The following is a 24,189-nucleotide window of genomic DNA, read 5'->3' on the forward strand; positions in this document are numbered from 1 at the left end:
GCAACTTTGTTAGAACAATACAGTCTATTCCCGTGGCTAAAACATAGGTAACCATACGCAAACAAATATGATTACAATGTAGTATTATACAGGGTAAATATAATTGTGCGCATGATGTATGTATATAATATAATTGATATTATGTTGAACAACTTGTAACATAGTCTGTTCCAACTTACCAAAACCGCGTCTATCAAGACGACGATACTAACAATTAATTTAAAATTGACACACTGACTGACCCACATATCAGCGATGGTTATTGCAACAGAGAATCATATCCAGAACCTTACGGCTCTGCTCATATCACTATGACAGCGCCACCATTTATCTAGGATTTCTGTCTGACGACAGTCGAGAATAGAATACTTTTTAGCATTCCTCCTCATTTCCAGCATATCCTTATACTTATTCTGCAAACTTATACATTTCTTTTATTATACATTGTGATGTATTTTATGTATTCAATTTCTGTAAAATATGTATTCAATTTCTGTAAAGTTATGTATATGTTTCTGCTGGATATGGAAAATGAATAAATGAATGAATACTGTGCTATAATGATGATGATTACCATGATTATGTATACATCGTTTTTTTGTTTTGTTTTGTTTTTGTTTTTTTTGTACCATGACATGTGATTACACAATTACGTAAACGGATCTCACAATTCATTGACAGTGTATATATTGTAACAGTTGCTTGGAAACATTCTCGTCAGTTTGTGTATAATGTGAAATGTTTTTGTTATATCATTAATTGACGATAATTACTAAAACGTGTAGGTACTTACATGCATATAGGTCAGATCGTGACCCTTCGTGTCTTATTTGTATGTGCATAATTTTGTCGAAACGTGGGGTCACATTGACCAGCAATATTACGTAATTTCTGTATAAAACAAACACACACACATCAAAAAACAAACAAACAAACAAACAAACAACAAACATGGAAACAGGCAAACAAACAGAATGGTTAGTCATGTAAAGCATCTGTTCGTTATCTTGCATCTGTAGTATATGTTGTCATTTCATACAAGTTTCATCACTATTCTTTTCTTCGGTTGACAAAAAAAGACTGACTTCTAAATCTATTAGACTGGGATTTTCAATCTAATTTCGAATTGGTCCCTCGTCTTAATCTAAAGAATTTAGAGAGTACTGTACTAATTCACCCAACTGCACACTTTTACACAATTATGGATCCTATGTTAAAGGAAAATTGGCAACATTCTTCTATTGCTGATTGTCAATGTAACTATAATTTTCATATTATGTTGAGAATTACATAAGAGGACTGACATGACATTGTGTCATAAATGTTTTCTTTATAGGGGCATGGTCATCCTATGGACCTCTGAGCGGAGTTTCAACATCAGACCGCCCCCTTACAAATTTCACGGCTGGAATTAAATCATTAGCTTTTTGTCTAACAAGATATGAATCGCGGATGACACTGAATATTTCGTGTATCTCATGTGTATTATATCTCTATCTATCTATCTATCTATCTATTTATCTATCTATTTATCTATCTATCTATCTATCTATCTATCTATCTCTATCTATCTATCTATCAATCTATCTATCTATCTATCTATCTATCTATTTATTTATCTATCTATCTATCTATCTATCTATCTATCTATCTATCTATCTATCTATCCATCTATCTATTTTTTTTTTTTCAGTTTCCTATTTTCAACACAATGTGTCTACGGAGAATCTTTGAAGGCTCGAGATCTGTATTGCGGTAAGCCATAATTGTTATTTGCTGCCATCTCTTGTTCATATTTCCGTCTTCAGTGACAGCATTGCCGTTGTTGTTGTTGTTCGGCCGTTCCACGGTAACAGTCTATCTTGAGAAATGTTACTTCGGAGTAGTAGTATATAGTAGTGAATAGTAGTAGTTTCATTATCATTATTGCTATTACATTATTATCGTCATCATTATTGATATCATTATCATTATTTATGCACTTGGTAGTGATTATATTGTCATTATAGTTTCAGTAAGCCTCTAGCTATCATCCTCGTCGTCACTACAACCATCCATCATCTCCAATTTTTCCCTTGGTCTTCCGCCCAGCCTTGATCTCACTCATTAAAAAACTTGAGACAAAAGATTCCTCCTCATCTACATTTATTACTTTATTACTGCTGGTATAAGAAATCAAGAAACACATCAGGTAGGCTTGCTGGGTGACTTGATAATATGGAAAAAATATCATTATAATATGCGCCATGCAACAGTTACGACCTTCGTGATCATTGACGTAGTCGTCATCATGCACTGTTTATCTTCAGCATTGACATCCTCAGTACAATTTTAGATTTAAAGGTACTGTTTACCATTGGGAGCAGTGATTTGAAAAAAAAAAATGTTCAAGATATCACATTTAATGCATATGTGTATCTTGGTTGTATCACAAAACATCCTACCATGTAAAAAGTTCCCAATAAAGCCTAAAATATAAGGAGATATTATTATTAATATTTTTCTCACTAAACCATAACTGTAGACGGTTTAGCCTAGAAACATTTTTATTATAACTGTTGTTCACATTTTGTATATATATTTAACAATACTTAACAGTAATAATACTGATTCAAATTTTTGCACTTGTTGTTTCTATCCCTAACTCACATTTTAGAACTATTTTGAAGCACTAAAGCTGGGTTTTTGTTTCATCTACAAGTGGTATATAATGCCTTTCAGCAAACCCTGTAAAGTTTACAAGTCTTTCAATAAAGTAACTTTGAGTTATCATTTTCTCCATCCGATATATTCCCCACTTTTTTCCTACGGTTTGAGTACAGATGTGAGATGAAACAAACAAGCAGAAAAAAATAACAGACACAAAGACGAGAAATGACGTCACAACAAAATATCCATACATTGTATTAGTATTGACATTGGACCTTACATCGATACGGTAAAAGAATCTAAGGTTCATTTTTCCAGCAAACTTTCCATATATATATATATATATATATATATATATATATATATATATATATATGTATGTATTTATGTATATATATATTTTTTTTTATATTTTTTTTTAAAGATAGTGAATAGAACCTTTTTATCACAAACAAAACTTAGGCCCCTATCCATGTTCTTTTACTATACGCTCTAGATTTTTCTCCTGACCACAGCGCTGTCTGTATAATAACGCATCGCTGTGGTTGACAAAATATTCTTTTTCTAGTACATTGTATGTGAATCGTATAAACACACTTAAATTGAAATCACAAGACTGTACATCGCAGAATTTTGCAGTTGTGACTGTAGTTAGTGTAGGGTTTTACAATACATACTGTGTACAAGGTGCCTTGGGTTCTAGAGGCAGGCGCATCGCAGAGAGCCGCTGGATCAGTGAAATAAAAAATATCCGGAAATTTCACCCATACCATACCCAGAATGCAACGCGCGTGTGACGGACTTTGCTCGGCCATCTTTCCAACTTTCCACTGTCTTCCTGCTTCTCGCGCGATCGCACGGAGGAGATCGGGGAATTAACATTTTTCAGGCATTTTCCAGCGGGACAGAATGCCGGATGCCGTTGGATGGACATTGGCAAAGCTGACTGGACTATGCTGATATCAAAACCGTTCCTTTGGAAGTATGTTTAGACCTTACTTTGTACATTTGTTGAGGCTCGAGTGTAGTATGTGGTTGTGATCGCTCTAAATTATGGGTAGGGCCCCGGTAGGGGCAAGCACGGAGCTGAGTGCTCGACAGTCGACACACCGTCCAGCCGGTCTGTGTGGTATGTGTGCAGGCGCACTGTGCATAGTGCTGTGTATGTATACGGTTGGTTGTGTGTGGCTTCTTTGGCTGTCGATACGTTACGAGTCTTCGTTGTGAATTCATCTTTCTGTATCACCACGATAACTGCGTCTTGAATAGTTGAGCCCATGAAATGTCTAATAAATTATACATCTGTAGTTGAAGAGATTAATGTTGTTGGCTAGATCTAGCAACAGATAAAGAAATGTAAACGAGAGGCTAGGTACAGGATAGGAGGAATAGGATGCCAACTCTGATCTGTCACATGAAACTTAGATTTCTAGTTTAATGTGCCCTGTGATGAGGCAGTGAAAAAGAAGCCATATAGTCTAGATGCCACAAGAATCTGTCTTTAGTGACAACAGTTTAAATGATTTGCCTGTCATAATGCAAGCAGCTAAGCAGTCCATCCTTCTAACTTCATTAGCATGATTAGAACTGCTGAACTAGCAGTAGGCCTAGCACCATTTTGGGGCATGACATGGATTCTACAGCTTTATGATTCTGAGAGTTGGGACACGACACTTGTTTGTTTGTTTTTTTTTGTGGATGATCAGGTGGCAGTGAGGACTGTTAGATGTTTTTGATAGGCAGTTGCAACGAACACATGTATTACTTGCACAGCACAGTTCTTAAAATGTAGGCCGCTATAGTTAAGTGCAATATCTTCAGAGATGAAACATAATTTTCAGAAGGGCTCAAAATTTGGTGTAGATCTATTATGAGTAAAATGTGTAATATAATTTCGATCGCATGCTTACGCGTATGCCTTTACGTAGTTTTATTCCTTAAGCACCCTCCCCGTTCAGTGGTGGGTAGGTAGAATGTTAATAGACTCTAGTAGTAATAAACAGTATGGACAGCGTCTTCGCTCTTGGGAGAGTACTCATTCAAGGTTCAAGGTAATGATCAAAATGTGCTAAATACTGTAAAAGTGGAAGTTTTCACGGTGTTGAAATTTTCATGCATTTCGCGTAACCAGAAACTAGCGCTAAAATAAAGGCACACAAATATTTTTGCTTGCCATAAGTTCCTGTGCGTGATGTTATGATTCTGCGAAATTAAAAACACGCCAAACTCTTCTTACCCGGCCCAGCGCGAAAAAAATCCACTTTTACAGTAGCAAAAGTATTGAATCGCATGCACTCCCGCGCGATGGATATTGCATGTGTGGCATACCTTTTGGGGGTAACATTTTACATTTTTGCCATTACCCAACTGAAATAGTGTCATCACAAGCCCACAGCATTATTTCACACTTTTGTGATACAAAAGGTGTCCATTTTAGAACAAAAGTTGACAGTTTGTAATCAGTAAAGGGCGGTGAGTTAGCTTGGTTGGTAGCACATCTAGATCTACCTCTTGATCTGAAGGATCCAATTCCTGAGTCTCACCGAGCAGTGTTGTGCTTAATCGTACTGTCCCCTCTGATAAGAGGCAAAAAACTCTGTCCCTCGGATAGGACATAGAATGGAGGTCCCTCGTGTGAGAGAATCACAACTCATACATGCGAAAGATCCCCCTTCATTTATTAATTGTAAAGAGCAGGGTGTTTAACCTTGTGAAGTGGGCCCCCCTAATATCCAACTAGACTCCATGAAAGACCAACTATTGCAGCTGATATGGGCTATCCAGCCGTCATCTGAGATGGAAATCAAACAAACAAACGAACAAAAGTTGTAATCTTGGTACTGAAAACTGATAATACCAGAGCATCTTAACAAGATCCTGATTACCCATGGCATGGCTTTTTATCATGTTTGAAATTTTGTGGGCAATGTTACCTGCATCATGATAGTTTGCGGACTGTATTTTGTGTAAATGACACCATTAAAACTCCTATGGGACTACTTTGAAAATTTACCCACAAATGAATGTATTGCTGCCTTTAGATTGAGCTGAGATACCTCACATGTCATGACTGTTCTGGGCTGGGCCTCTCAACAGAATACTAAAGCTACGGAATGCCAACCAAAAGCAATCAGTTGCCATTTCAAATTTACATTGAAATTTCAGTATTCCAGGGATTAGCACAGATTGCTATGATTAGCAGCAGATCACATTTGATAGGGCTTTGGCCAGAGTGTAGAACCTTGATACGGTTGAAGTCAAACCATGTTGAGGCAGCCAATGCATGCATCATGTGCTTTTGGCACCAAGGATACAGACATGTAGAGTAAACACTTGCATTGTACTCAAATTGTCATGTAAATGTCATCTCAAAATAGCTGGCCAGATCATATGACTGATTGTTATTGCATAATACTGTACCCTTTATTTGTTTTCTGCATAAAATAGTTGTATGGTCAACGATTTCTTCAAAAATTATTTGTTACTCTGCTCCGTATAAGCTGTTTGTGTGTTTGTGTGTGTGTGTTTGTGTGTGAGTGCATAAAAGGAAGCCTTTCATGCACCCGAGCAGTAAAGATACATTTGATTTTAGTAGTGTTCCTTTTTTTTTTAGAGAGAGAAAGACATTACAAAAAGAATGATACCTAACTTTACACTACATATGAACAGTGTATGTTGTAATATATGTGGACTACAGATATGAAAACAATCATAGTTGCTTTGTGCTTTATGTAACATAGAGACCTAGGGTGCATTTATGCTTCCATTTTTGGGGCCAAAATCAGGCTTTTGAAACGTGATTAGTGCAAAACGCTGTTGCATTCATGCTCATTTTGATAGAATTAGAAACTCTGATTCAAAACGCCGATCCAAAACGCACAAAAAGGTGCGTTTACGATCGGCGTTTCTGACTAATCACGTTTGACGGGGAAGCACCACAAACGCGTTTAAATGACATCATCTCCATCGCCTTTCCGGTTCACTTGAAAATGAGAGCGCCAGGCCAGCCGACCTTTCGATAACTCTACGTGCCGTGCAACACAATTTGCAGGTGCTGATCCTTCGAGCTCCCTGTTGGTACATTACTGTACATGGTGACAGACATAACTATGCATTGATGCATGAAGAGTTCATTATAATCATACATTCCGACTTTGTCAACAATTTGTCAATGAAATAGAAACTCGTATTTCTCATCACTGTCTACAGTTCATGTTAATAAAGCAATCAAAATTATATTAGACATGCTGTGGAACATGAACAATGCACACATAAACAGTGTCCCGTGAACGGCGTTTTGAATCAGCGTTTCAAAACGCTGATTCTGCCTTCGCAAATTGAGCATAAACACACCCTACCTTCGCTTATCTGGCCATGGCTTATCTGGATCTGTGTAATACCTGGATGTGGGCTGGCTTATGAATTTCGTTTTGTTTCAAGCATTTTCAATGCCACAAGTCCAATAATTGTAGACTTTTTTTCCTGTGAATGATTTTTTGGTGAAACTTGAAAAAATGTGCAAAATTTGTGCACACGTTTTGAGGTTAAGTCATACTTTCTGCAAGAGACATTGCATTAGATGATGCAATAATCATCTGGCAGTGCACTGCAGTGGTATCATACATGGGCAGTATTCAACGAGTAGTGATCACAATCTTATTTTTGGTCAATGTTCAACAAACACAAATGAGAATCATTGTTAAATCACATTGCATTTCATTTCTGTGTCATCTGAAACATGACAATAATTTGCAAAAAATCATACATTGATGTACAAATTGATATTGACATGCGTATCTGTGCCCAGAAGAACATGCTAGAAAGTGTCACATACAGTGAGCATATCTCTCATAATTATATGGTACATGTATGTGGTGGCCTCATGTCGGACCGTCTTGATAATTTGTAGATGGATAACTGAGGTTGTACTATAAGCAAATGTATTGAGAGTCACTTTTCTTTTTCTTAAATATTGCTTTAGGTAAACATACATTGTACTTACACTTGTACACTGTACAGGTTACCTTAGTGCTGGGTCTAAGAATGGCGCAGTGGACACTTGATACAGTCATATTAATATTTGCATCTCCAGAAACGTTATGTTTTTTATTGTTAAGATTGTAAAGGCCTTTGTAATGAAAAGGTGGGATCTGAGCATTTATGGAAAAGTGCAGTAATTCAATAAGAGGTATTAGGATTGTATGCTTTGAAGCATTTTATGCAATAGATGCAGAAAGATGAAAAGTGCTGTGCCAAATATCATTGCCTTGGAGTTATGCCTTCATTTTGTGTTAATGTTCAGAAATGAAGACCTCTTTGTTTGTGTGTGTAGATCTATATGTGTGTATGTGTTATTGAAAAAAAAAATTAACAAACACATATATAAAAAAAGATGTGATTGGTATCTACATGTATGTAACAGGTCAGGAGTCTTTATCTTTTCCAGGGAGTATTGTTGCCTGAGTATATTTTGTTTTAGACATGTTTGCATGATTTCCCATCATGAGCATAGTTGTGTAATTAGGATTTTAAAATGAAGGTGACTACAGGAACTTTATGATTGTATATTTTATAATTTGATTATTATAAAACAAGTTTATCTCAAAGGTTACTTGAAGTAACAAGCATCGAGATAGCAATTGTTTTGTATGATAATTCATGCAGAACTTTATGAGCCTATTTCAGATTTTCCATCCCAGGTCGTTGAAGAGAGCCCTATGTATACACTTCAGCAAATCAATGAACATGTAATATGAATCACAATACCAAAGAAGGCAAACACATGTTTGCTTCTAACACACACACAATCTGTGTGATTGCTTTCACTGCAGGTATTTTTAAATATCACCAGCACTGACCGGTAAACTTGGCTGTGATAGAGAACTTGCTCCTTCCCGTGACTGTCCGCTGCGCGGGACCAACGGAGGCCTCCCAGCCATGGCTAACCAGGTGGAGGCTCGACTGAAGCGCTTGGAGAAGCTCTACCTGAGCGGTGTGCAGGGCGCCAAGGGGGACACCCTGAGCTTGGAAAGTTTACTGGACGTACTTGTGCTGCTTCATGATGAGTGCAGTTCCTCAACCCTCCGGCGTGAGAAGAGCATGACAAACTTTATAGAATGGGGTAAGGAGGCTGCTGCATCATAATTGCTCTACGGGAGCAGACATTAAATTATCATTTGACTTAGTCCTCGTCTCAGTTACACAAAATGAGTGGAAGAAATTTGCTCACTAGCTGAGATTAAGTTTTTAAGATTTAAGATTAAAATGTTGGACAGAATAGTTTAAAAGCTGCAATTCATCAAGAAATTTGCATCATGAGAATGTACACAATGCAAAAACAAGTACTTTTCAATTCTATTAGCCAGCTGAACAGTTAAAAGCCAAATATCGTTTATTTTTAGTGATTTTTGTTTTGTCTGCATATTGCAATTCATTGAGCATTGAGAGCACTTTTCCTTATAAAATATCTTATTTTTCCCCCAAAAAATCCTAAAATGATTGGTATTATAACCACTAGAAATCGTCATTCTGTCTGCATAGATTCTCTTTTTATAGTACTTTAAAATAGTCTGCTCTACACAAACCTACACATGCAATATACACTACAATAGATGCTGAAAATATATATCATATGTAATATACATACATGTATATGCATGCCTTGAGGAGATAGTATGGTAAAATCGTTATAGATCCCACGGTATCCAAGTTTAATTTCTGAAGCAGAGGGCCCATGAATGAGTGACCTTCAACTACGTGGAGCAATCAATATGGGCTCCTCTCCGGGGTCTTGTGTGTTGATAACCCATGCGGCCATGGGTTTTTCCTGTGACAGCCAGAGACTGGCCTTGTTCATGTTCTGGAGCAGTTGAGGCAGGCATTGGCATTCGTCAGCTGAGTCAGCTATTTTGGAGCTGTGGAGGTCTATTGAAAACACATTGCCAGCCGTAAATATAGCGCCTGCAGGGAGCTGTTGGGGGGGGGGGGGGAATGCATTGTTACAGGAATCATTGAATTAGAAAAGTGTTTGAGGAGAGATCACATACATGTACACTCGACAAGGAAGTTTGAATGAATGTTTGTGAAATCTGAGCAGCAGATCTGTTCAAAGTTTTGGTGAAAAACAACAACATGGTGTCAAAAAGTTGTGACCCTTGAAATGACAGGTCCTTTTAATCTTATCATAATAATACCATGCATGGCCATCTTGATCACATGATAAAGACGAATTTATCCCAATTTATGTTGTACAAAGTAATAACTTCAACAAAAAAAAAATTGAAGAAAGGAATCGGTGCCCCTAAATGGTTGAAATGGGTCATTTGGAACATTTCCAATCAATAGATTTTTCTTGCATAGCAAATTATGAATAAATAATCAAATTTTGTATACTTAAAGTTGCTGACCAAAGAGTTCAAGTACTGTGCCCTCCCCCCCCCCCCAAAAAAAAAACCCAACAACAACCAAACAAACAAACACAATAAACTTACAAAGATGATTAATGCCCCTGTGGTTTTAATAACTTTCTGGTTCAGTATACATATTATTACCATACCACTACCAGCATATCACTAAATGAATTCTAGCGAGTATTGTTACACCGAGCACAAGTAAAGTGTGAAAGCTATTTAAAGCCCTTGGCATTCATGCCAATCATCTACTCAACTCATGAGGGCATGTGACTGGTTTCAGCGTGACAGGATTTTACCCATCCACAAAGCTTGGCTGTGGGTTTGCACATTGGGGACATTGTCATGTGGAATGGATATGATATTGGCACCTGGCACCAATTACATATTCCATCAGCATGTGTGGTAACCGTCGTGGCGTGGGGGGACAAGCGGACCGTCACATTGATTGTGTACAGTGTGGATCCAACATTGTAGACAACACAATCAAAGCCCTGCGCGTATGTGTGTCTTGTCTTCTCCGATGCCTTCCACCTGGAGGGAGAAAGCAATTTTGATGTTTTTTTGCTGCATCCAATCCCCGCAGCAGATGAGGGAGACGATTGGAGGCGCATACACCCTTGTACTTGAGCTATCACAGTAATGTTGCCACGACAATGTCCATGTAAGGGATGGGATGTCCCACTTGTAGTATTACAAAAAAAAAAAAAAAAAACACGGGGGGGGGGGGGATGGGGCATAAGGAGATGCCTGATGGAGATCTAAAAAAACAAAACAAAAACAAAAACAAAACAATTCTGTTCACAGTGTTTATGTAAAGTTGCCTTGTACAGTCAGTTGACCTCATATTTCGACAAACATGGTGAGATGGTGAGAGGTTTTGAGTCAAAATGGATCATTGTATAGCTGAGAATAATGGTTCATTATACTGCAAAGGGAGATATTATTGCGCGTCTAATTTTTCGCGCTCGACTGGGTGAGAAGAGTTACGCATGTTTTTAATTCCACGGTAACAAGACATCAACTACTGGAATACATGGCAAGCAAATTTGTATGCTTTTATTTTCGTGCTTCCTTTTGCTTGCGCGAAAATTGTAACATCGCAAAAATTTTCACTTTTACAGTATCCAAGAATAATGGTTCATGTGGTAGATATACACTCTATAAATCCCAAAATGAACTTCATGGTGCCAAATCGTACAGTATTGACTAGATGGCCGTGGCATGACCTGGAAAATGCTGGAGGCGTTTGTAATATTGATAAGGAAGTTTGGAAAACATGTATTTCTGTGCTATATACAAATCAACAGAGTTTATGATTAGAGCTATTTCAGACTTAATACATACATGAGTATGCTGCTAGGATATATTCATGAAATTCTACACAATTATTGCTATCAAAATTACAAACTGCGATGCAAACACAAATTGTGACAATGCATGTAATCAAGGACTAGGGTACTAGCTGCGGCTTTTACCCTTTACACGTACATTGAATAGTACTGTACAATATTTGGCTGCTACAACTGAGCACTGATAAGTCTGTTCCTCACCTGTGTACATTCGTATTAGTCAGAATGCAACCACAGAGATAAGACGACCACAAAGTGACATCCTGATTGCAGGTACATGTTTGTGTACATCGTTTCGGCAGTACCCGACAGGCTGATTTATATTCACTTCCAACTTCCATGTCTGTGTTTTTACAGTTATCATTAAACATGGAGCTAATGGCTCTAATTTTTATACATGCTTCCACTCTACTCAAGCATAATGGTACTTTGTAGTTGTACATGTATGTATTCATGTGTTCCAGTATTGCTCACTGATACATGTAGTTGTTCTTTTTGTCACTAGGCCCCTTCAAGAGGCCAGTGCTATAAGGGATAGTATATAACTACCACAAATTTTGCATAACATTGGCTAAAGGGTGAGAATTATTTGATTAGTTGTTCTTTGACATTGCACTGTGTAACTTGTATTGGGATGGGATAGGTTACTGATGGGGGACTGGAAAAGGATGGTTATATTGTACCTTGTATACATTGTATGATATTTCACCAGCTGTGCAGAAAGAATGTGATTATTAAAGATTATATATGTACGCCATGCCAACTTTGGCACATACAAAATGTAGTGAGGTAGAATTACAACTGCAAAATACTTGTATGAAGAGAAAAGAGTGACAATAGCATTCTACGAAGCATACATACACGTACAGCCTGTACATGTTCACGTCAAGGAGCTTGAAGGATCCTATAAAATATGTGAAACAAAACTCAGTAACATACAAGGTTTACTGTGTGCAGACACTACAACCATTTTGACATGTACAATGTCTAAAAGCTGTTAATTCCTCTGTCCTACATTCATGGCATTTCTGTCCAGGCATAACACTGGTAAATCCTCATTAGTGTTCACTAGGGAGAGGGCAGTCCATACCCCGTACAATTGCTGAAGTGTATTTTGTGCATGTTCTATTATAGTGATTGACCCTAGTGTGTGTGCAGCTTGCACTGCACCTGTTTGCACAGACACTCCATTTTTACTGACATCATACATGTAGACAACATTCAAGTTCAGGTGCCGTTGCAGACCTGTTCTAGATAAAGTGTTGGTGTGGATAAATAGATGCAAATGATGACCTACATGTAGGCCTACATGGGGGCTACTGGCCACATCCTCTGCTTGAATGACAGATGTCTGTGGGGTCCATTGTGTACCGGAAGGGGAAATCCCAGCCCTTCCATGGAGATCAGGAGTTCACATTGAAAGGCAAGGTCTTTTTCTGATTGTACTTTGCTTACCAGCGGAAAGTGTAGTTTCTATTGTCACCAATGGAAGGTTCTTTTATTCTTTTATTACCTGTATCCACATTCTAATGAAAACTGTCGTCCTGGTGCTTTGAAACTAAACATTTCTCATAGCCATGTGCCTGAGTCTGCAAGAAGATTAAAAAACTATTACCAACAAAAAGAATGGAAGGTTGTCTGGACTTGGAGGTCACTTGCCCAGACAAATCAGAGGATGTTACATGCAAGTGTATAGAGAGTTAATATGCTCATTTAAGCAATTACCCTTGCTGCAAAGTTTACATTTGCTGCTTGCTTTGTCCACATGTCTTACTGTTTTCTTTATTTTTTTAATTGATAGAAATGAGCATGGTGAATTGCATGCCAAAATATTGCTGTCCAGCCAGGCATTTGAGTTTCATGTTGTTTGTTTGTACATATTTTTGTTTATCATGCGAAGAGTGATTGTTCTGTCCAAGTGGCTGTAATTGACCGGCATTTTAATTTAAACTACCACATAAGAGCTAATAGCAAACCAACTCCAAAACTTTGTGAATAATATGGGCTGCATTTCACTGGTATATAGGTCTACAATGTATGTAGGTACACTTTGTACATCTGGCTAGGCCTAATTACTATGTGAAGAACCCCTTGCTTGACAGGTATTCTGCATCAGAGTTTTTGTTGTAAGGTGTGCTGATGGCAGCCTTTAACATGGAGGCCCAGATTCCCCTTAATTATGACTCCTTGAATTTCACCAGCACAACTTCCTCTTTGTTTGTAGTGCATTGTGCATCCAGTTTGTTTGTTGAAGAAGTGTACCTGTGATACCTTATATTTCATGCAGTGGTGCATGCTGCTCTGTTGAAATCAGACTGTACATTGCATGTACTCAATGCCACATTGTTCACCTTGTGGTGTCTTGAACAAAGACCAAAATGTGAGCTTTGGCAGTGGAAAAAATGGGCGACTCTCAGTTTCTAGGTCTCCCTACCCCAGCAGCCTAAAGGTGCAAAAAGGCATTATCAATAGATACTCTGTAGGCCTGCAGAGTTTGTAGTTCCAAGTATATTTCTCAACCACAAGTATAAAGTATATAGGTGTTGATCTTATGATCACACACACAAGAGAAAAAAAAAAAGCAAGAAAGAAGAGGAAAAAAAAATGTAAGCTGCATTATTCTACTTGGTCAGGCTGTATTGCGTAGACATAGTTAAAATGAAATTTCCCTTGTGTTGAAAAATAGAAAGTAAAAAATGATACATATGAAAGGTCCTTTTCAAGGTAAGTATTTTTTATGTTGATGAGAATTCTTTTATGTTCCAGGATGCTTTGGTGTAGTTTTAATTCTTAAAGTTATTTGTATCTACCTTCTACCTTGTCCTATACACGTAGACTCATGGCTTCTTATTGTATCGTAACAGAGAAAGGCTGACAGTATGTACAACCTTCAATGGTTGAAGTTTAAAGACATTTCTACCATACAGTTTATATTTCAGTATTTGTTTGACAATCTATCACTGATTCAGCAAGATGAAACATAGGAAATCCTTGTACAGTGGTATATGGCAGGACATAAATTTTGTACACACTACGAATGTACATATATAATGTGCAAGTACATGCCACTGACATGAGATCACATACATGCATTGAGAAAGTAAGCTTGCATTCCCATATCCTGTGAATTGTGGTAGTCCGAGCACTGTGCAGTGTATGCAGCAAATTATATGCATCCCCCGAAGTGATCCCATGCTGGCCTCTAAATGCCAATCCCATTGACTGAAATGAGAATGTTGGGAATGTCCAAGAGGACATGGCAGTTGCCACAAGACAGAGTCGTCCCACTCATGCAATGATCATAGCTAATCTTAGGCACAGGGTATACCATAGGCTATGCTGGGATGACCAAATGATTTGCATGTGAGGGAACAGTTAGAGGAAAATTTTTACTGAAGCTATTTTTCAATAAGATAACAAACATATTTACGCAGCTGATCACTAGACAAGTTGAAGAAAAGCAGCCAGATTCTGTGATGTAATAAGCACTTGAGTGCTTCTAAATCATCCATCATTTTACATCTTGCAGTCTTTTGGGAGTCTACACTGACAATTTAAAGGAATTAGTCATGCTGCCGGATGTCATGCCTTTCAAATACATAAACAGAAGGATCAAGCTATTTGTTTGAATTCATTCATGAAAAAAACAACAAAAACAAACAAACAATTGACATCATTTGATGTGGATGTCATATGAAATCACATCTGATTGCGTCTAGTCCAGCATCACGTACATTGTAAACCATCCTTTACAAAAAGGAAAAATTGTAATGACATGTAGAAATGACACAGATCAGATTTTATCATTTTTTTTTAAAAGATACGGTTACAATCACATGACAGAAACAGCTTTAACTGAGATACTTACGAGTTGTGATGTATAATTGGATCTTCTGATGGTTTCTGATTTTCATACAGTCAGGTTTTATTATCTGTGACTGATCTGAGTGCATCTGTGTTATCAAAAAGCTTTTAATATGGCGAAATTGATCTATGTGAGGTAAAGTCTCTACTAGGCTCAGAGCTGATAGATTCTGTTATTCAGAACTAGACTCAGATCTGCCCAGCAAAAATCATTTGCAATATTCTTCATTTAATTCTCACATTATATTTGACGATACATACTTTCATCGTTCTCTCATTCTCATGTTGCTGTGTCTGTGTCGTAGGCTCCCCCATCTCACGATGTTGCCACATTGTTTCGGCTGGATTTTCGAACAGAGTTGTTATTGTACCTGTAAAGTTGGTATGCAAAAGGGAAAAAAAAAGTGGGGTTGGGTTTGGAAGCCACCCATGGGCAGCCCAAGTCAAATATTGGAGCTCCAGATTTCATTCTCCTCTCGGACCAATAAAGGCGATGGGGAGAGTGCAGTCAAATGCAGAAGACCATCTTAACCAAGGCTACATGTTACCTGGAGAGAGAGAGAGCAAACAGCGGCGGGACAAAAGGTTGCATAACTTTACTGTCTGTGCTGGTGTTGACATTTTCGTAGATTTGTGAAGCTTGGGCGGACAGTGTCCAGAATGTGCTGTTTACTGTTGTCGAGTGGTATTATTTATTCAGCGCTGTACATGGAAAAAGATTAAGGGGGAATATCAGGACCTAATGATCTGGAAGCGTTTACAAGATTTGAATCAGCTGACAAGTTGAAAAAATTCAGAGGAAGAACTGTCATGTAGTCGAAGTGAGTTACTGTTTTTGTGTGGATTGATTGTGAAAAAAGGAGCCCCACACAAAAATTGAAAACAAATTTCATGCCTATGAATAAGAATTACAGCATTGCTACAATGTACTTCCTGCAAAAATGTGTAGATGGTATTATTTTACAAGAGTATACTCGATATGTAACCTGATGAAATACACATGGAAAGCAGACCATACGTCAGTGCACATAAGATTGTGTGTATCTACTGAATTGTAACATGGATGTTAAACACAGATAACAACATGCACACTGTACATAATTTATTGAGTTTCATGTATGGTGTGTAGCTTTGAATAGTAATCTCTTCATGAATGAAGTGCTGTTGATAGTTGTCATAGTGTAGGCTTGCAAGAGGCATTATTGAATTGGGCCGCCTTACATCCAACTGGACCCCATGGAAGACCAGCCAGTGCAGCTGAATATGGGCTATCCAGCTGTCTTCTCAGATGGAAAACAAACAAGCATTGTGAATGCAAAGGAGAATATGCCAGTAATACAGCTTTCTAAATGTATCTTGAATGGGTGTTTCAGTAATAAGCACTTGCTTGCCTTTTATTGTTCCCACGGCCTATGATTTTCTCTTCATAAATTTCTCTTCACCGGCTAAAACCATTTTCCACCAGACTTCCAGTGAACTTGCATGCTGACTTTGGATAACCACTATGAAAGGAATAATTTATCAAATATCGATAGTCTCTGCTAAACCTGTCAGTTTACATGTTTCAGAGTGAAAGGCACACTGCTATTAAAGGAGTTCTGTGTGCCATCAGTATGATTGATGAGTGTCCGATGTCACGATCACTTCCACAAGCACGAAATTCGCTTGTGATCATGCACAGGATGTTTTCAGCAACAGGTGTTCGGCGAAGTTTTATTTCGGGTGATGAGCCCATTGTACAATGTGTCGTCTCGTTGGTCTGTATACAAACAAGGTGGTTTAGCATGTGCCGGTAATTTCCCCAATTACTGCTTCCCATACTGCTATTAAAGCAGAGGGGGTATCCCCACCCCACTGTACTTCAACTTGACATTCAAGGCAGAGATGGGAACAAGATGTGCCTCAGCTGCGCCGAATCATACGCACCCAGCCATACCGCACACCCACACCTCATATGTGGCATGCTGATGACTCTTTAATAAGTTTGCAGGAATGATTCATTGTAGGATGACCCCGAAGTGCAGCCTAGTATTGTTGTAGTCGGCAGACACATGAAGGTGCCTGCAAGCCATTGTTTTCCCAGTTTTCTTTGGTGGCGTGTGAGTGCACCACCTTTATTCCTGTAGGAAGCGCTCTCAGCCAATTCTTATCATGTGACAGAGAAAAAAAGAAGACATGATGATGACAATGTTTAGTACTATGTATTAAAGCATTGTAATAAACTACAGCTTGCAGGGAAAAAAAGCAATGTTTGAATGTGTAAATAGTTTATACAGATGCGTGTAGACTTGGTCAAGAAAGTTTATGTAAAAGAATAAGATACAAGAGCTGAATGTTACATCAAGTATCCCACTACCAGATGACAGTTGCAATGATTGACTGAATGAAGTATAGAGCATAGATTACTTCATGAGCTTGCAAAATCATCTAGCCATCTTGTATCTATGATTGTAGGTCTTTCCTTCCAGATGTTTCACAGCTCAGTGAAGCAGAGTTGATATTTGGTATGTGAACCATGTTAATCCCATATACTGTACTTCTCCTTTTAGGATCAGACTCTTCTTTATACCACTTCATGCTTTCTGGAGAGCAAGAAGATGAGAGTATGTCTTCTACAGTGCAGATGACACATAATAACAGTTTGAATTTTTGGGAATGATGGCTTCTTATATATGGCAGTGACATTTGTGTTACAGGCTCAACAAAGTAGTCATTAGGTACAAGAAGCAACATTTTGTGTAATATAAGAGCATCCAACAAGGCTTCAGTACAGAGAGTACCTTCCATGATTACATAATGTGTGTCAAACTGTAGCACAGTGCCTGACTCCACGGTCATTTAGAACTCATTTGCAGCATCTTAATATGCACTTTAGAAGACAGGAACTACTTACCTGCAGCTTGGCTACAGCTGCTTTAAGTACATAAAAGAAAAAGAAAAAAAGAAACAGGGATCCAAGGACACAAATTAGAATGACATCATTCATTCATTCACTGCTGTGAAATAACAGTGACATTTTGCTGTGTGTTTCAACATGTGCATCTCTTTGTATGATGTGTCAGATTATTCTTGTGCCTACAAGCTTCTTGTGTAGGCCTATAGGTTGTCTAGAAACACAAGAAATTAGCATTGTCTAGTATTTCTCCATGATGCAATCAGAAGTAGCCTGAATGATTTCATCAAATCACTGAACATTGCTTCTCACTCTACGTGTATGTCTTGAGTGAGAAATATCAGTTATTCCTTGGTATTCTGCTTCTTTTTTATTTTTTAATTATGACATCTTGGTCTTATTCTTTGCAGGCAGGAATTACTCTGAGATAGTTATTTTTGTCGAGCCCAGCTAAACACCTTTGCATCAGATAGATGAATAATAATTTGATATGGCAGTGAACAACTTTGGCTATATATGGCTTGGAGTACTTTGCAGATGTTGTCGGAAAGTATTGTTAAAAAAAAAAAAAAGAGTACGAAGGACTTTCAAGTTTTTCATTGCCAGACAGCATTAAAACTAATTGTTCACACTGCAGTTAAAGAGCATGCTGTGGAATAAATACGACGGCGGCGCAGTAAAAACAGTGCTGGCCATGGGCTCAGGTTACAAATGATCTTTTCCATGTTATTTCTGTTGTTGTAGTTGTTTTTAATAGCGCACATCACTGGCGGCGACTAGGGTTTTACATCCGCGATGTACAGTAGGCTGTATGTGATGTGGGGGGAGTTTGGCTGGCTGAGTTACAGTGTATATACACATTTTAGCATTGGTGTCGAGTTTGGTAAATGGACAAAATGCTGATGCCTGGCACATGTGACCAGGAAGCCCAGTGGCAATCAATTAGCACAAGAAGTTTGCTGGAGCTGATGGGAAGTGCTGCTGTCTCCCGAAGCTGGGGACCCCGTTTTAGCTTCACCGGACATAATATGCAGGGACACTTGCTCGCCTCTCTGCCAGGAGGGTGACCATAGACCCCATAGGGGTTTCACATGGCAAAGAAGGTCTTGTCTGTAGCATGTGTTAAGATACAAGTTTAATAGAATTTGTTGACCAGCTGGCAATTAGCAATGGTTCAAATGACCCTTAATTTTTTGAACCATCTAAACAAAACAGTTGTAAAGCTAGATATCACCCACTTAGGTAATCAAATTTGTTTTGTGTTAATAAGCTCCCTTGAATGTTTAGACATGGTCTTCACTGCAACGTACAGAAACCGTTCAGGCGCTGTCAATGACATTGCTCACTGTGTCTCCCCCCCCCCCCCCCCCCAGATGACCTTTATCTACTCATATTGTGCAGAATGTAACTCACTACTGGCTTACTAACTGATTATTTATTTATTTATTTATTTGTTTCATTTATTTCTTTTTCTTTTTTTACCAGACATTGAATTAGAATGTTATATATATTTTTTTCCTGCTCAGGTTTCCACAGTCACATTTAGCAAATTGTGGTCCAAAGGTGTGTTCCAGTTGAACTTTTACTTTGTCATGGGTGTAGATGGTGTCATCTAATGAGCTTGCACTAGACCTGCATGACAAATTGTCAGGGGAAACCAAAACTCACTGTTGGACAAAAGATGTCCATGAATGGACTTCAGCCCTATTCAAAGTATTGGGCCTTTGCCCAAGGCCATTGCCCATGGGAGCAAGTAGGGAAAAATTAATTTTTCCGTAATGCCCTGTGCCTCTTTAAACATATAATTTGAAGAGGAAGAGCTTAATTAGACTTTCTATTTGCTTCCACTGTCAAACTTTTAATGAATACATCATGTATGTAGGTTTAGAAACCAATGCATGTTCTTGCCCCAAATTCATTTGTATTGGGAACCAAGTGTTACTATTGACAAACTATGGACTTTGTGACATACTCTTGTAGGAAATGTCTGTGCGGTTTGTGGTCTGCATAGAAACGATCTTTGTCAGCTCAATTGCCGACAACTCTAAATGCAGTGGTGAAATGCATTGCACTTATCTCCTTACAAAAAAGATCTGTTTGATGGCTGAAAAAAAAACCCACAACAACAACACAAAAAACTAGTACCTATCCTCATCTCACATGCTCAGTCTGCAGGCTAATGGATAAGGTGCACTGCCAAGTACATGCACTGACAAGTGCTGGCAAGTACTGTGCTGCTCCAGATGTATAATGATAATATCATTGAAATCCTGTTGCCAGATTTAGCACATCGCCATTTCATTTTCGTATTTAGTTGGCAGGTTGATGTGATCGCAAATGCAACTCCATTATAGCTTTGCTCCTGTGATGTTGCCCCCGTGATATAGCCTACGCAGTGTTGATGGATGCGTATGACCAGTATTACTTTACAGTTATTTGGAGTCCATGGCAAGGATATTTCAGTGGAGTCACAAAAGGCCCTTTGTGATCCAGATTTTGGAGACCCTTGAGAAGAACAGGATGGCTTGTTTGCAAACCTTCAGTTCAGCTTCTGCATCAAATTTGTATTTGATTACAAATTTGCATACGTAGATGTGAATGGTTGATAGGAAACCAGCATAAAGTTAACACATAACTGGCAGTGTGTGCTGCTACTGTCTGTTGTAGCTCTGTAAAACTTCTTACATCCATGTACATCACAAATCGTGTCTGTTCATACAATGCTTTGTAATTCAAAACAAACTTGGTCCCATAAGATTGGAGTAAAGCACAGTTCACCATGTCCCAGATATTGATGAAATGCCGACATGTACATACAATTAGAATGCCAAGTAGAACACTTGTTGGTCCTTAATTTTTTTATAATAAATATTTTTATGTACCATAATGTCTGTTATAATGCCTGCTCAGAGTCCAAGCTTAAAAATGAGAGATTCGCCAAAGATAGACTACACATTGTAGATTACAAACATGTTTTAGATCGTAGGTACACTTTGTTTATGACAACCAGGTGATAGGCCTGAGGCTTGCCCTCCATAGCAATACCCAAAAAGTAGTTTACACCAAGCATTTAGATACTATTTAGATACTAACCAGATATTCAAGATATTCTGACCAAATATGGTTCAATAACTGATATCTGGCTTGCATGCAATAATCATTGCTTGGTAGCGTGCAATGTAAAGGCAGTCATATATTTACTTGTACTTATAGTGTATGAATATGGATATCAGCCATCAATGTACAAAATACTAAATGTTCATTTCTTGTCAAACCTTGTATTTATATTGTGAAAAGACTAATCCCATCTCAGTGAAGGTCCAGTGAAGGTCACACATTTCGAATTTGACTATAACATGGCCAGTGTATACAGTGCTAAGGTTCTCACAGTTTACCAGCATATTTTGGTGGTGCATGTACTGTGTATCGCAGAAATCTACTGTAAACAAGGAAGTTAAATACTCCAGTATTTTTGCGGAATAGGTCATGCTCGCACCCATACGTTGAATTGAATGCACTGCTGCTTTACACCCTCTACCTACATGCAATTGTATACTGGCTGTTGAAAATCTGAAGGCATCTTGTGTCTAACATGACAATATTTTCTAGTTCACTTCAAAGGAAATGCAGAACATAATAGGAAAAATATCAATTCTATTTTTCTGTTTTTAACTCATTATGTCCTTGTATGATATTGCTGCAGAAATTACAGTCTTGAGCTCACCAAATTGGCAACTCTGAATTTTGACAAATATTCTATATTAGAGTGAGATTGCATAGAACTAATTAATCTCATTAAATCTGTTCAAAATCAGAACAAAATGATATATACAAATGTTTCCAATTTAATAGAAAATGTTAACTTTAATCTTTGAAAACATGTCACCATTTCAGCTTTTAGATGTCCATAGAGGGTTTAAAGCTTTTGATTATTTTGCAACAGAAATAAACATACTTTATGGCCAGAAAAGGTCTTAAATGAGATTGAAGTTTTCATAGTACTGTTGGAATTTTGGACGATGAATGGTAATTCATAATAACAAGATAGAGTGCCAAATCACAAAAAAGGTGATTTGGCACTCTAAAAGTTTACTGCAAGTTGATGAGTTAAAGAAGAGCCTGTAGAACGGTTATTACAAGATAAGTGTAGCTCTTTGTGATGTAGAGCCTTTGCAATGCAGTTTTGTGATTTTTTGTAGACTCGACCCTATCATGAGCACAGCAGGTAACTCCAGTTATGCCATTACTGGTTGCTGACTTGCTCAGCAGGGTGGTAAAAGCCACTGCTGAAGTTTTGTAGTAGGGGTAAAGAGTCCCAGGGAGAAATTCTTGATGACTCGAATTGAAAATGTTGATTTGCACTGCAGTCAAGTCCCTCGTGTACCTGTTCTTGAATTTATTGGCGCAGTAATAGATGCTTTGTTTTGGACAAAAAAAAAGATCACAAGGATTTCTACATATAGGGATTGCTGGTTTTGGCATTGATGCAGGTTTGTAATATACAGAGGGGCATTAATGTCCTTTATAAAATATATTTAAAGTACTGGTAGGTTTGTATTGCAAATTGTAAAAGGTTTTCTTATGTCACAATAAAAAGTAAATTTTGTCACTTCATGGAATTTATACGTACAATTTTAATGGCATCGTGCCGAGAGAATTATCACCAGATGTCAGCATTATGCATACAAAGGAAATATTTAGATTTCCCTTAATGCTCCATGTTCATGCTACAAAATCCTGCTACATGTAGTTAATAACCATATGCTATGGTCAAATGAACTAAACTGTTTGAATATTATTGAAAATAAAGCTGCAGTCATAACCCCTTAATATTTGGGCAGTACTTGATAAAGACCTTTAGATAAAAACAAAACAAAACAAAACAAAACAGTCCTGTCTTTGAGATGTGTTTTGTTGAGTTTTTCTTGACTACAAGTTGTGTGCACTTTTGTAGTCTGTGAAAGGTTTGACATTTCAAATTCAAGGGATTAGATAGAGCTTGGCTTGACCTTGTGTTCACTATAGCCATAGTGCTTGCAAATGGGGATAGCTTCTTAGTCTGTGAATTCATGCAAGTTTTGCATGAGTAGCATGTTTGATTCATAAACAATAGTTTGTGACACAGCAGTTGTACTGAATGTTGGGAACAGGGTTATCAGCTATTACAGGAAAGGTTTTACACTGTCTGAACTCTTTGTAACGCAGAAACACAATCGAATGCATACTGTAAAAGCGGAAATTTTCGTGTGCGTTTTGCGCAGTCAGAAACTAGTGCGAAAATAAAAGCATGCAAATATTTTTGCATGTCATACGTTCCAGTAGTTACTGTCCTGATCCCGCGAATTATGCGAAATTCATCTTACTCAGCCGAGCACGAAAAATATCCACTCTTACTCTATGTCAGAATGTGACAACAAACAAAATCATTTGTGCATGTGAAGCCCTCTCATAGAGTGACCTGTGATGGCAATTGACCCCATTAGCAAGGGGGGGGGGGGGGGGGGGCTGTGTGCAGAGCCCTATGATGTCACTTTGTCAGTGCAGGGGGAGAATCGTGACGGAGTTCAAGCCAAATAAGGTGGACGGGAAGGGAGGGGATTGACCTCAGAAAGACTTGAGGCAGGATGACGGGACGCCGAGGAAAGTACGGATACTGGCAGAGCAGGATTTGGGTAAATCAGATTCTTGGTTCATGCAACTTTACAAACTTGGCCACCATTCCTCAAGTTAGTTTGTTAATTTCTTTACACAATATGTGAGTGTTGAGGGCATTTGATGCATTGATTGCAAGTATGTCTGGTGGATTTGGTAATACAAATCACACTTTGATAAACTCTTCCAATTTTCATGCTTATTGCATAATGACGTGAGAGAAAAGGCTCCATTTGCTCATTTCAGGGTGCATTTTGCCCTGAAACAAACTGGACCGATGTCAGACCACAGAACCTATCAGTTTGGTAGAACAGTGAAAGTGCAGAACTTAAACCCTTCAAAAAAGTTTGGAAATCTGAGTTTTATCGAC

The 24,189-nt window shown here is 38.1% G+C and overlaps 1 protein-coding gene across 1 annotated transcript in view; it reads left to right on the plus strand.

Moving 5' to 3' along the window:
• The first annotated feature begins 3,509 nt into the window (after window positions 1-3,509).
• LOC140229209 (serine/threonine-protein kinase MRCK alpha-like) overlaps window positions 3,510-24,189 on the plus strand; it is a 123,026-nt gene continuing 102,346 nt past the window's right edge. Inside the window, exons 1-2 of the mRNA XM_072309482.1 lie at window positions 3,510-3,631; window positions 8,481-8,770. Coding sequence (XP_072165583.1) covers window positions 8,587-8,770 — 184 coding nt within the window. The 5' untranslated portion in view covers window positions 3,510-3,631; window positions 8,481-8,586. The remainder of the gene's footprint in view (window positions 3,632-8,480; window positions 8,771-24,189) is intronic.

The sequence above is a fragment of the Diadema setosum genome, chromosome 1, assembly GCF_964275005.1.
Source record: "Diadema setosum chromosome 1, eeDiaSeto1, whole genome shotgun sequence".
NCBI classification, from domain to species: domain Eukaryota; kingdom Metazoa; phylum Echinodermata; class Echinoidea; order Diadematoida; family Diadematidae; genus Diadema; species Diadema setosum.